We start from the raw sequence: 12,471 nt of genomic DNA on the forward strand, positions 1-12,471 counted from the left end.
CCTCCGCAGCAGAAGGGGGCTCACAGTGGCTGGGAAAGATCTCGCCTGGGGGGGGGGAGAAGCAGATGCTCGGAGTGCAGAAGGTCCCAGGTTTAATCTTTGCGTCCTCAGGTAAGGCTGGCAAAGACTTTGGAGACCCTGGAGAGCTTCTGCCGGTGGAAGCGGACTGTCTGGGGACAGAGGGGTCGCTCCGAAGTGCTTTGAAATGCCATTTCCCTCCCCGTGGGGTTTCAGGGTCCGGGGTTTCGGGAAGGGCTCGATAGGCTGCCACGGAAGGCTCGGCCCGGCAAACCTCACCGCGCGGCCTGCAAGCGCCTTTCTTCCACCCGCCTCTTAGTGCGGCAGCCGGAGGCCCCCACAGGCCATTGCACGGACCTCATCCAAGTGCCTTTTAATTGGGCATCATTAGGGCTCCCGCTTCTGGAATGGGGGAACTCAGGGCAGCGAGGCAGACTTTGAGGTGGGGGTGTCCCTACAGGACAGGTCCTTGCAAACCGTGAGCCACGATGGGAAGCGGGACTCCGCATGGCTCTCCGGGGAGGAAAGGCCCGAGGGCAGCTCACTTGCGCTTCAGAGAACTGGGTCTGGGGGTCTCATGGCCAAGGATAGATGGGGAGCAGGCCAGGACGGGTTTGGGCCGCAGCAGGACTTGGAACTGGAAGGGGGTGCTGCAGCCCTTCTTGGGGTGTCCCTCCCCGACGACGAGCTGTCTGCCTTGCTGGGCCAAAGAGCGCCTGGAGCTCCGGCTGACCGACAGGTTTATTTCCGGCCATCGCGCTGCCCGCCCCCCACGCCCACCTTTTGGCCCAGCCGAGTGGAGAGCCGGCCTTGCGGCTGAGGCTGCCTCGCTCACGAGGGAAGAGGGCGCAGCGCAGCTCGGGGCTCAGCTGGCGCGCTCGGCCGCCGGGAAACAAAGCAAACAGCCGCCGGCAATTGCTTGGCCTCTTGGCAAACACGCGCCGGGCAGGAGGCGAGCGAACAAGACCGGCCCGCAGGGAGGAGCGGGCGGCGCAGGCTCGGCCCTCGGAGCCGCCCTGACACCTTCGCCGGGCCGGACTCCTCGCGTCCTTTCGCAGATGCCCGATTCCACCTTCCCGCAAGGCAGCAGTGGTTTAGGCGCTTGCAAGCGCATCAGCTCAGGTGCACCTATCATGTCCAGCACCCGCCGCTCGAGTGACCCCCCCACCCGAAGATAGACCCCTCCTGCCCACGGAGGCTCCATTTAGCCACGGACGGACATTTCCTCCCGGTTTGCCTTTTCCCTCTTCAAAGCCACCTTTGCAGCTTTCACCTGTTCCTCTCTCCCTCTGGGGGCCACACAAACACCCTCGCTGTAGGTCTTGCTGGGCACGTTGTCCACCTTTTCATCCACATCCTGGGCCTGAGAGACCCTCACCCCCAGACTCAAGTGGAGCCCGTGTGCCGGCATCAAAGACAGAAGACACTGTTTTTTCACAATGGATTTATTCGGCTCAATCGCCTCCTTCACAGAAAGGTCAGAGAAAGCCACAGAGGGGGCCCTTGCAGTCTGTCACAGTGGTCAGCCAGACGCCCTCCCTTGCTACCCTTCCCTAGCAACCAGGATTGAGGTAGACTGTCCCTACACATGGAAGCTCCATGCAGCCACCCCAAAGTGGCCCCCAATAGAACTTTCTCCTTCATACAGTTGCTGAATACTTTTTGGAAAGTAAAGTGATGAGTGCATTGATAAAAGCCTGGTCTCTCACGGGCTGCCCCCTCACTGGACACGAGAGGCTGCCATGCATTCTGCCAGGGGAAAGAGCCAAGAGATGGGCTAGATCATGGGTAGGCAAACTAAGGCCTGGGGGCCGGATCCAGCCCAATCGCCTTCTCAATCCGGCCCACGGACGGTCCGGGAATCAGTGTGTTTTTACATGAGTAGAATGTGTCCTTTTATTTAAAATGAATCTCTGGGTTATTTGTGGGGCCTGCCTGGTGTTTTTACATGAGTAGAGTATGTGCTTTTATTTAAAACCCATCTCTGGGTTATTTGTGGGGCATAGGAATTCATTTTTCCCCCAAATACAGTCTGCCCCCCCCCCAGGCCTGAGGGACAGTGGACTGGCCCCCTGCTGAAAAAGGTTGCTGGCCCCTGGGCTAGAGTCTGCCTGTTTCTCCCCACTGTGCTCTGACAAAGGAGGCAGGTGAGGGGCTTCCAGTGGGGCGCAGGGGTCAGAGCATCCCTGGGGCCTCCCAATGACACAGAATGACGCCCTCGACCCTCATGTGGGGCTGGGGCTGCTTTCGCCGGCCATGGGAGTCGGGTGTCGAGACAGAGGGGGCTTCCCTTGCCAGAGACCATCCCAAACAGACACAGCAAGGACCTCCAGGCGATACGGTCCATCGGGGCGAACCTGTGGCTGGACTCCAGCTCCCACCATCCCTGGCAACTGGGCCACGCAGCTGCTGGGAGCAACTGGGGCCTGGAGCCCAACCATATCTCAGGGTTTCCGGGCTTCTCTCTGCCACTGGGGGGCCAGTATTGGGGAGGGGGTGCATGGGGCAGGCGGGTGCACAGGGCCCAGATTGCCAGGCAGGCCGTAGTGGATGGCAAGAGTCGGGTGCAGAGGGGCTGGAGTCAGGATGAGTCTCCTCCACCGGTCACAGCTGGTTGGCCTTCCAGGAGAGATAGGCGTTCCAGACAATGGCAACACACTGGACCACGGCCAGCCTGGGGGGGGGGGCAGAGAAAGAGCTGAGGGGCAGCGGCACTGCCAAGGGGAGCCGGGGGGTTGGATCCTGCAGGCAGGAAAGGCAGGCCTTACCTGTAGTTCAGGGGGACGAAGTAGAAGTTGGCCACTTGCACAGCCGGCCAGATCTGAAAGGGAGAGGGGGCGAGAGATGCGCCACTGGGGAAGCAGCGTGGCCGCCCAGCGCAGGGTCCCAGGAAGACCCCTCCCCAAACCCCCAGGCCCAAACCTCTCAGTGCCACCAGGGGAAGGGGAGCTGGGATTCCTGCGTGACAATTGGGGCCCCATCCAACTCCACAATTCTGTGATGTGCTGAGCTTGGAGGCTTCCAGAGAGATGCTGCCGACCGACTGACCAGGCGATCCTGTAGGGCCTCTGGAAGGGCAGCCAAGGAGCCCCCTTTGCCAGGCAGGGCTGGGGGGGGGGCAGGCGGATGGCAGGCGGCAGAGGGAGGCAGGTCCTGCCAGGGGGCAGCCGGAGGACTCACGTAATAGTTGGTGATGAGGGCATCCATGTAGTCCTGCAAGAGAGCAACACGGGGGGGGGGTGTGAGGGCTGGCTGGCAGGGCCCCCCCCCATGGCTCAGTCAACCCCACCCCTGCCGAGAGGGACTTCTCCATGCCAGGCACCTCCGGGAGACCTCTGGGGAAGACCAGAGCCAGGGAGCGTCTCCAGAAGTTTATCCCAAACTCCTCTCTCTCAGACAGAAACAGGCTGCCCTCCTTGTGCTTTGGCCTTTGAGTTTGATCTTGTGAACTGCCCTGAGATCTTGTGATCAAGGGTGGAATATACCGTAAATCTAACAAAGAATAACAGCAACAATGTTGTTGGTCTTCCTTTCATATACTTTGCCTCACACACACCCCTCTTAGAAAACAACCCCCATTTCTTCCAAGACTTCCCCCTCCCAGGTCACCTTCACAGCACTCCTTGGAGGGGTTATTAATTATTAATTATTATTATTATCAATAATAATACTAAACAACCCTATACTCGGAGGTCCCACCTCCCTGAGGGACACAGGGGGTGGGGTCCCCTTCGAAGGGGTCAGGCACTCCCACCCCACTGTACAGACCTGCCCTGGGGGTGCCTGAAGCCAGCTGGGTCTCGGTCCTGGAAGAGTCCTGGTGGGGTTGGGGGAGCCGAAACCCTTCTGGCCCAGGGAACCCCACCATGGGACCCACATCTATACTTCCGGCCCATGGGACCCCCAATTCTCTACTCCAAAGTGGGGGTCAGGCAAAGGCAGAAGGCTGCTGGTGTGTTAACCCCCCTCCCCCAAGGATCCTGCTTGGCTCTCTCCACCCCCCTCCCTCTCCCTCTTGGTGGCACATCCAGCTCCTCAAGAGGGAGGGGGTCACTGTGACATTTATCCTCCTGTGACTCATCTCTGGTGAGTAAAGCAGCCGAGTCTTTCAGTCCACACCGAGATGAGATGGGAAGAAAAGGCTCTTGAAAGAGATGGGGAGGGGGCTGTGCGTGTGTCAGGCGGGCCGGATCCCTGCACCAGGCTCTCCAGGTGACGCGAGAGACATTGGCAGGGGTCATGCAAGGCCCTCGCAGGACGGGAGGCGGCAGAAAGGCAGCCGGGGGGGGGGGGCAGATGCTGCAGCTCAAAGGGCAGAGGGACTGGAGGGACAGGCAGGAGCCTCTGTGGCACGCCAGGACATCGGAGGGGGAGCAGGGCCAGAGCAAAGGGGACGGCCACCTCGTCCAGTGGCCCCTCTCCCACCACCACACAGCCAACCTCAGAAGGAGAGACCACCATGCAAGGGCTCTTGCGCTCCCTTGGGGGCACCTGGCTGGCCACTGGGAGAAAAGGAGGCTGCCCCAGAAGGGCCACTGGCCTCATGCAGCAGGGTGTCAGCAGTCCCCCTCCCCAGCCTCTCCTTCGGCCTGGAGGAATTTCCCTTATCTAAGAGCCATCCAAATGGGTGGCCGTCGCTGCCCCTTGTGGAAGGGAGTTCCGCTGCTTAGCTAAGTGTTCTTGGGCGAAAAAGTCCTTCCTTTTGTCAGACCTGGATCCGGCCATGGAAGACGTCCCCAAACGCCTCTCCAAAGGCAGAATCGAAACCTCCAAGGAATAACTCTCTGGCACAGCAAAATCGCCTCCAAGCAGAGAGGCAGAGGGACCCGCCAATCCTGGCAGCATCAAGGGAGGAGGAAATCAGGGATTCTTCATTGCAGTGGGGGGGGGGCATGTTAGATGACCAGTGGGTCCCTTGCAACTCTGCCGCTCCAGAGATGGCCACACCCCTTCCCTGCCAGCTGCCCTGCGGCCAACTCACCCGCTTGATCTTGTCCCAGTTCTCCTCCAGGGAGAGGCCATTGAGCGCTCCTGCCACAGCCAGGAAAGAGCCCAGGAAGCAGGGGGCGAAGCCGGCCTGTGGGACAGAGGAGAGGGGATCCATGGGGAGAAGGTGGAGCCAGTGGCATCTCAGCTGCCAGGGAGACCTCAAGCAAGGAGCGGGGAAGGAGGAAGAGCTCTCTGGCCCCCCAGGAAGCCCCCTCCCCACCCGCCCCTGGGCAGCTGAAGAAGGGAGGGGCCAAACCAAGCATCAGAACAAGTCCCCCTGGGGGCTGGAGCAGGGAGAGGTGATATGGCAGCCGTCTTCAAATGCCCAAAGGAGGAGCCAGCTTGTTTCCTGCTGCTCCTCCAGAGGGGAGGACCCAAACCAATGGATTTAAATGGAAGAAAGGAGATGAACCACTAGGAAAAGCTTTGCTGTTTGACGGCAGAACAGAGAGTCAGGGTCGGATGCTGCCTGCCAGGGATTCCTTAGCTGTGGAAGAGGAGCCCGCAAAGCCCTGGCCGGCCGGTTGGCTTGGGGATCCCACGGAGAAAGCCTCCTGACCTGATCCAGCAGCATCTTCTGGAACGCAGCTACCCTGGTAGTGCCGGGCACCAGGCGGTCAAGGACGTGGTACCAGCCTCCAATGACCGGGCCCTGCAGGGGAGAGGGGCAGGCCGGGGTCACAGCACAGCAACTGAGGCAGAGCCTCCCCCTACAGCCACAGAGGACCAGGGAGACCCAGGCCTGCCAGGTCAAGGCGCTCCCCCTGGCCCAGCCCCCTTGGGGAAGCCGTCTCCCCAGGAGCCAAGAGGAACGTCTTCCAGCCCAGAGGCCCTTCTGGCTTGGGGCTCCTGTGCCACCCAATTTACCCTGGCTCACCACAAAGCAGAAACCGATGGCCATCATCTTCAGGGTCCGCCGGCTGCTGTGTCCAGCCAGCCCCCTCCTCTCCACCGCCTGCTGGGAAATCACATCTCCCACGCCCACCAGGGTCCCTGTGCAAAAGCAACATCATCTCGTAGGTGGGGTGCACTGTCTGCCCAGCCCCAGAGGACAAGTCAAATGACTCACTTCCTGGCTTGAGCCAAAGCACAGTTGGCTCCTTGTTGCCTTGAAGATCCGGATTGAAAACTGGAATTAAACCTGAGTGTTTTGATCCTGGTGGGCAAGGCCAGCTCAGACCCCAGTTTGCCAGCCTGAAGGCGGCTCTGAGCTCGTTTGCTCCAGGCAGAAAAGGAGGGAGGGCCGGGCACGACCCCCCAGAGCCGAACCATGTTTGGTGTTATGGCTGAGCCAGCCGCACGGGATCTTGAGGCTCAGGGGCTGCAGTTCTCGCCAGGCGGAAACTCTTCAGGCTTAGCTGTGCGGACGCTCCTCACGTGGAAAACCTCATGTACACACAAAACAATGTATTTCTTTCCTAAAATTCACACATCGCTTGATTGGCGGGGGGCGAATCCCTCAAAGTGGTTTACAAAAAGATAAAAGTTTGGGCAGCCATCAGTCAGGGATGTTTTAGTTTGATCCCTGTGTTGCAGAGGGTTGGACTAGATGACTCTCAGGGTCCCTTCCAACTGCACCATTTATGATGCTCCCTATAGAAGCAACCAGCAGTGATGTATGGAAGTGAGAGCTGGACCATCAAGAAGGCTGATCGCCGTAGAATGGACGCTTTTGAATTCTGGTGCTGGAGGAGACTCTTGAGAGTCCCATGGACTGCAAGAAGATCAAACCTCTCCATTCTGAAGGAAACCAGCCCTGAGTGCTCACTGGAAGGACAGATCCTGAAGCTGAGGCTCCAGTACTTTGGCCACCTCATGAGAAGAGAAGCCTCCCTGGAAAAGACCCTGATGTTGGGAAAGATGGAGGGCACAAGGAGAAGGGGACGACGGAGGACGAGATGGTGGAACAGTGTTCTCGAAGCTACCAGCATGAGTTTGACCAACCTGCGGGAGGCAGTGGAAGACAGGAGGGCCTGGCGTGCTCTGGTCCAGGGGGTTACAAAGAGGCGGACACGACTAAACGACTAAACAACAACAAAAATAGAAGCAAACTATAGACTGCTGTGTTGGAAGGAGGAGGAAAGGGGGTGCAGGGCTGCCTCCATTTCTGCCAAGCCACATCTTCCCCAGCCCAGGCCTGGCTTTTTCTGGTCTCTGGCCAAGGGGGCAGAGCCTCTGAGCCACTGCCTCCCCCAAAGTCCCTGCCAGCTATCTGTTGACGTCAAGCCTCCCTCCTTGGAGTGGATCCAGGGAGCTGGCAAAGGGAGAAGACACAGCCCTGTGCCCAGAAGAAGAGAAGCCGCCTCTCTTCCCCCAGAGAGGGGAGATGGAAGGGGGCCATGGCCAGGCGAGGGAGGGGGCTCAGCCGCAGCCTTCAAGGCAGGGTCTCCAGAGCAGCACAGCTGCCTCCGCTTCCTCTGCATGCTCTGACCTCCAGGTCCCAAGGAGGGTGGGGCTCCCCTTCCCGGGAGGTTTTTACACAGACTCTGTGATTCCTGCACTGAAGGGGGTTAGACTGGATGGGCTTTGGGGGTCCCTTCCTATTCTAAGAATCTGCCAGAAATGCCAAATGTGACCCCTGTCTCAGTGACTGCTCTGCCCACCAGCTGTTTAACAGCCCCTGGCAGAAAGGAAAAGAAAAGGAGTTGGGAAAGGGAAATCCAACGAGATGGCAAAGCGGAATGAACCTCAAGATTTCACTCCGGCCTTGAGAATGAAATTGGGGCCCTGAAAAAGTATGCGCCAGCCCCATGACTGGAAGACGCCCCCCACGGAGGGTCACAGAACGCCCCCTCCCTGAAGAACACCAGAGTCCCCAGGAAACGGGAGGGGGGGGGAGTTCCAGATCTGCAGTGGAGGAGGAAGAGGAAGAGGAGAGTCGCTGTGAATCTGGAGGTTTGAAAGGAAGCAGCACACAGAACTGACTTGGGCTCAGGTCCTGCTCTGGACGGGGGGGTGGTGGTCATTCATTTCGGGGCACCTGGCTGTTCACTGTGAGAACAGGACGTTTGGCTCTTCTCATGTAAGGGCCCCTTCCCAAACTAGTCCCAATGCCTGCTATCTAATGCCTCCCCCCTCCCAGCCCTTGCCTGTGCAGACTTTCCTTGGGTGGGATATTCAGCCCCCGAGAGACAGGGAACCCCCCCCTTGCTTTGGATGCCGTGTCAGAAGCACCGTGGTGTGTTCTCAGCTCCTCCACTTGCTCATTGACAAACTCACAGCTTCCGTCGCCAAAGGCTCCCTCCCAGCTCCATGCCTTCATTCACTCCCCCAGATTGGCGGGAAGGGGAGAGGTGGCACCTGTATGACGCAGCTGGCAGCCGGGCCAAGTGTAATGGGATGAGAGTCGCTCTGTGCCAGCAGCACCACAGAGATTGATGACTCCCCGGGCGATGACTTCACCCACAAGGAGCCTTGGGAGGCTGCCAGCGCCACTCAGTGGCCACTCCCCCCCCCCCAACACACAGCAGGCGGGCAGTTCCATGGGACCTGGTGGAAGGATGGATGCCCCCCCCCCCCGGAGAAGTGAAGCAGGGGGTGGAGGGAGGAGCTAAGAGAAGCCCTGCTGGATCTAGGCCAAGGCCCACCCTTTAATTTTATATTTCGGACTTTCATTTTTATACATTTCAATAATTTTACAATCATTGACTTCCTTCCCCCTCTTTCTGTGGCTCCTTAAATTTATTTTTAACATTTTTTGCATATACAAATGAACTTAATTTGCTCATTTACTCATCTACTTTAAAAATATACTCTTATAAAGCTGCAGGTTATTACAATAACCCTGTCAATGTTCCTATCTGTTTACAGTTTGCTTGTTAATATTCCTTGAACCATTTCCATTCTTTTATAAAAAGTTTGCTATCTTGATTTCTTATTTTTCAAGTAAGTTTCGCCATTTCTGCATATTCCATAAGTTTTTGTATCCATTCTTCTTTTGCTGGGACTTCATCTAGGCCAAGGGTCCACCTTGTTCAGCATCCTGTCCCATCCCCCCCCGCCCGGCCCTGCACCCTGCAGCAGCCAGCCAGATGCCCCAATGGGAAGTCCCCAAACAGGGCAGAAGCAAGAGAGCAGCAACTCTCCCCACTTGCAATGCCTGGAAACCTGTATCAGAAATGTTAGAACTTAAGAACCCAATTAAAAGCTATGTTCAAGCTATAGTTTTCCCAGTAGTGATGTATGGAAGCGAGAGCTGGACCATAAAGAAGGCTGATCGCCGAAGAATGGATGCTTTTGAATTCTGGTGCTGGAGGAGACTCTTGAGAGTCCCATGGACTGCAAGAAGATCAGACCTCTCCATTCTGAAGGAAATCAGCCCTGAGTGCTCACGGGAAGGACAGATCCTGAAGCTGAGGCTCCAAGACTTTGGCCACCTCATGAGAAGAGAAGCCTCCCTGGAAAAGACCCTGATGTTGGGAAAGATGGAGGGCACAAGGAGAAGGGGACGAGAGAGGACGAGATGGTGGGACAGTGTTCTCGAAGCTACCAGCATGAGTTTGACCAAACTGTGGGAGGCAGTGGAAGACAGGAGCGCCTGGCGTGCTCTGGTCCAGGGGGTCACGAAGAGTCGGACAAGACTAAACAACAACAAGAACCCAATAAGAAGCAACTGGATCAGGCCGATGGTCCCTCTAGCCCAGCATCCTGTTCTCACAGAGGTCAGTGGGAACCCTGCAAGCAGGATCTGAGCCCAAGAGCAACTCTCCCTTCTTGCGGTTCCCAGCAATATTCAGATATTCAGAAGCATTGCTGCCCTCATGGCTAATATCCTTCCATAGACCCACCCCCCATGAATTGGCTCATCCTCTTTTTAAGCCATCCAGCTTGGTGGCCAGGAGATGAGGAGTCCGGGGTGGGGAGGACTGCTGCTTCAGAACTGGTTTGGGGCACAGAATCCAGACCGGCAGCTGCTGCAGGGAGGGTGTGGCCCCAGACCAGGCAGAGGGTGCTATCCTGGCTGCACAAGGGGACTCAGCCCTGCTAAGGTGCCAGGCGGGTCTTCCCTGGTTTGCAGGTGAGGTCTTCACCATTCACAGCTGAGGCAAAGGCAAAGTTCCTCCCCCTTCATGCAGGCTGTGCATGGTGTCAGCTACAGCTAGGCAGGCTTGTCACACTTACAGTCACATACAGCATTCCACCCCCTTTGCTGTGGGGCAGGCATGAAGACCTGCAGGTGGTGTTGGCTTTTGGACAGTGCTTTTTGATTTTTAAGGGCACTTGTAAGCCGTGAACTCGTAAAATATGGCAGTCTACACTAAAATTATTTTTGAAAACTATAAAAATGCAGAACAATGACCAAGAGGGAATCAAATGAATTATCTAAAAGCACTTGGCAAAGCAAAAACATTTTCCTCAGCCGGCCAAATGTCGGCACCGTCTGATTTCAAGAGAAACGGAATTCCTATTTCACGGAGCCTGTGTGCAAAAGGCATTTGCTTGCTGGATATAAGACGGCCATGAGGCACCTCAGGGCAAGACCTAAGGATGCTCCATTTGGGCTTGGTCTCTGGCTGCCCCCTGTGATGGGGGACTGAAGGAGTCCACTTCCCTAGCTCCTGACTGGGGGGGGGGGGAGCCCTCCCGCCTAGGAAGAGCTGGGCAGCCCAACGTCCTACAGGCAGGGGGGCGGATAGTCAGAGCCACCTGCGGCCCCCCAACAATTCAGCAGAGCTCCCTGCACCACCCACTCTCCAGGAGGCAGCCCAGCTGGGGGTCGAACAGTGGGCTTGTGACCCCCACTCAGCCACTGGGGGACTAGCCTACCTCACAGGGTTGTGGTGAAGATGGAGACTGGGCTGGATGAATCCCTAGCCGGAATCAAGATTGCCAGAAGAAATATCAGCAACCTCAGATACGCAGATGACACAACCTTGATGGTAGAAAGTGAGGAAAAATTAAAGAACCTTTTAATGAGGGTGAAAGAGGAGAGCGCAAAATATGGTCTGAAGCTCAACATAAAAAAACGAAGATCATGGCCACTGGTCCCATCACCTCCTGGCAAATAGAAGGGGAAGAAATGGAGGCAGTGAGAGATTTTACTTTCTTGGGCTCCATGATCACTGCAGATGGTGACAGCAGTCACGAAATTAAAAGACGCCTGCTCCTTGGGAGAAAGGCGATGGCAAACCTAAACAGCACCTTAAAAAGTAGAGACATCACCTTGCCAACAAAGGTCCGTATAGTTAAAGCTTTCCCTGATGTTGGGGAAGATGGAGGGCATAAGGAGAAGAGGACGGCAGAGGACGAGATGGTTGGATAGTGTTCTTGACCAAACTGCGGGAGGCAATGGAAGACAGGAGTGCCTGGCGTGCTCTGGTCCAGGGGGGGTCACCAAGACGCGGACATGATAAACAATAGCAACGCCTACACAAGCTACTTTGAGGCGGGAAGAAATGCAACGAGGAGAGGACGTTTGAAATCCCAAGACACCTGCTTCCCCTTTCCTGGAAATGAGATTCCTGCCCTGGAAGAGGCCGGCCCGGAGCCATCCTTCTCCAAGTCCCAGAGCCCTCCCCGCCCCGGCGAAGGAGAGCCAAGGAGCGCCGGCGCAGCCCCGCCGGGATGAATCCGGAGCAGGCGAGGGGAAGCAAGGCGGGCGCGGCCTCCCTCTTACCGGCGGTGCCGATCTGCACCTTCCACGGGTGCCGGGCCATCAGTCTCTGGTAGCCTCTCCACAGGGCCGCCATGCCGCCTCCGCCGCGGGGACACGAGCGCCCTCGGAGAGCGGGAGCCGAAAGCGACTCCACGTGCCGGGAAAGGGACTTCCGGCGCCCGGAGATGACGTAGAAGGCGCCTCCGAAGCCGCGCGCGCCTATTGGCGGGGAGGGAGGCGCCGAAGGATTACGTGAAGGAGGCGCGCGGGACATAGACCAATGAGTAGAGGCGCCCGCGGGAGTCCGCTGCCTGCTCTTTGGAGAAGGAAGAAAAGATGGCGGGGTCCGGAGCTGCGCGTGGAGATGGAGGGTTGCTGTTGAGTCGTGTCCGCCTCTTCGTGCCCCCCTGGACCAGAGCATGCCAGACACTCCTGTCTTCCACTGCCTCCCGCAGTTTGGTCAAACTCATGCTGGTAGCTTCGAGAACACTGTCCCACCATCTTGTCCTCTGTCCTCCCCTTCTCCTTCTGCCCTCCATCTTTCCCAACATCGGGGTCTTTTCCAGGGAGTCTTCTCTTCTCATGAGGTGGCCAGAGTATTGGAGCCTCAGCTTCAGGATCTGTCCTTCCAGGGAGCACTCAGGGTTGATTCCCTTAAGAATGGAGAGGTTTGATCTTCTTGCAGTCCATGGGACTCCCAAGAGTCTCCTCCAGCACCAGAATTCAAAAGCATCCATTCTTCGGCCATCAGCCTTCTTTATGGTCCAGCTCTCGCTTTCATACATCACTACTGGGAAAACCATGGCTTTAACTATACGGACCTTTGTTGGCAAGGTGATGTCTCTGCTTTTTCAGATGCTGTCTAGGTT

The 12,471-nt window shown here is 57.3% G+C and overlaps 1 protein-coding gene across 3 annotated transcripts; it reads right to left on the reverse strand.

The window, feature by feature from the left end:
* Positions 1 to 2,041: 2,041 nt before the first annotated feature.
* Positions 2,042 to 11,783, reverse strand: MPV17 (mitochondrial inner membrane protein MPV17). Of its 3 annotated transcripts, XR_014509265.1 has the most exons (9): positions 11,757 to 11,783; positions 11,624 to 11,701; positions 5,885 to 6,000; positions 5,567 to 5,659; positions 5,000 to 5,095; positions 3,199 to 3,231; positions 2,787 to 2,839; positions 2,296 to 2,692; positions 2,042 to 2,242 (listed from the first exon to the last, which is right to left on the reverse strand). XR_014509265.1 is itself a non-coding variant. In XM_083432823.1 (8 exons), the coding sequence occupies exons 2-8, from the start codon at positions 11,694 to 11,696 to the stop codon at positions 2,623 to 2,625; spliced, it is 534 nt and encodes a 177-aa protein (XP_083288949.1). In that variant the 5' UTR covers positions 11,697 to 11,701; positions 11,757 to 11,783; the 3' UTR covers positions 2,042 to 2,622. The 3 variants fall into 3 exon arrangements, 2 of the variants coding, with proteins under 2 accessions (XP_083288949.1, XP_083288950.1); XM_083432823.1 differs by having other exon boundaries at positions 2,042 to 2,692; XM_083432824.1 differs by lacking the exon at positions 3,199 to 3,231 and having other exon boundaries at positions 2,042 to 2,692; positions 11,624 to 11,776.
* Between the last annotated feature and the right edge of the window lie 688 nt (positions 11,784 to 12,471).

Source organism: Podarcis tiliguerta (genome assembly GCF_965153285.1).
Source record: "Podarcis tiliguerta genome assembly, chromosome: 3".
NCBI lineage: Eukaryota > Metazoa > Chordata > Lepidosauria > Squamata > Lacertidae > Podarcis > Podarcis tiliguerta.

Coding starts and splice junctions, on each gene's coding strand:
- MPV17 (XM_083432823.1), bottom strand. CDS start 11,696: ATGGCGGCCCTGTGGAGAGGCTACCAGAGACTGATGGCCCGGCACCCG. Junction 2,840..3,198: donor CCCTCATCACCAACTATTAC/GTGAGTCCTCCG, acceptor TCTCCCTTTCAG/ATCTGGCCGGCTGTGCAAGT. Junction 2,693..2,786: donor TTCGTCCCCCTGAACTACAG/GTAAGGCCTGCC, acceptor CCCCCCCCCCAG/GCTGGCCGTGGTCCAGTGTG.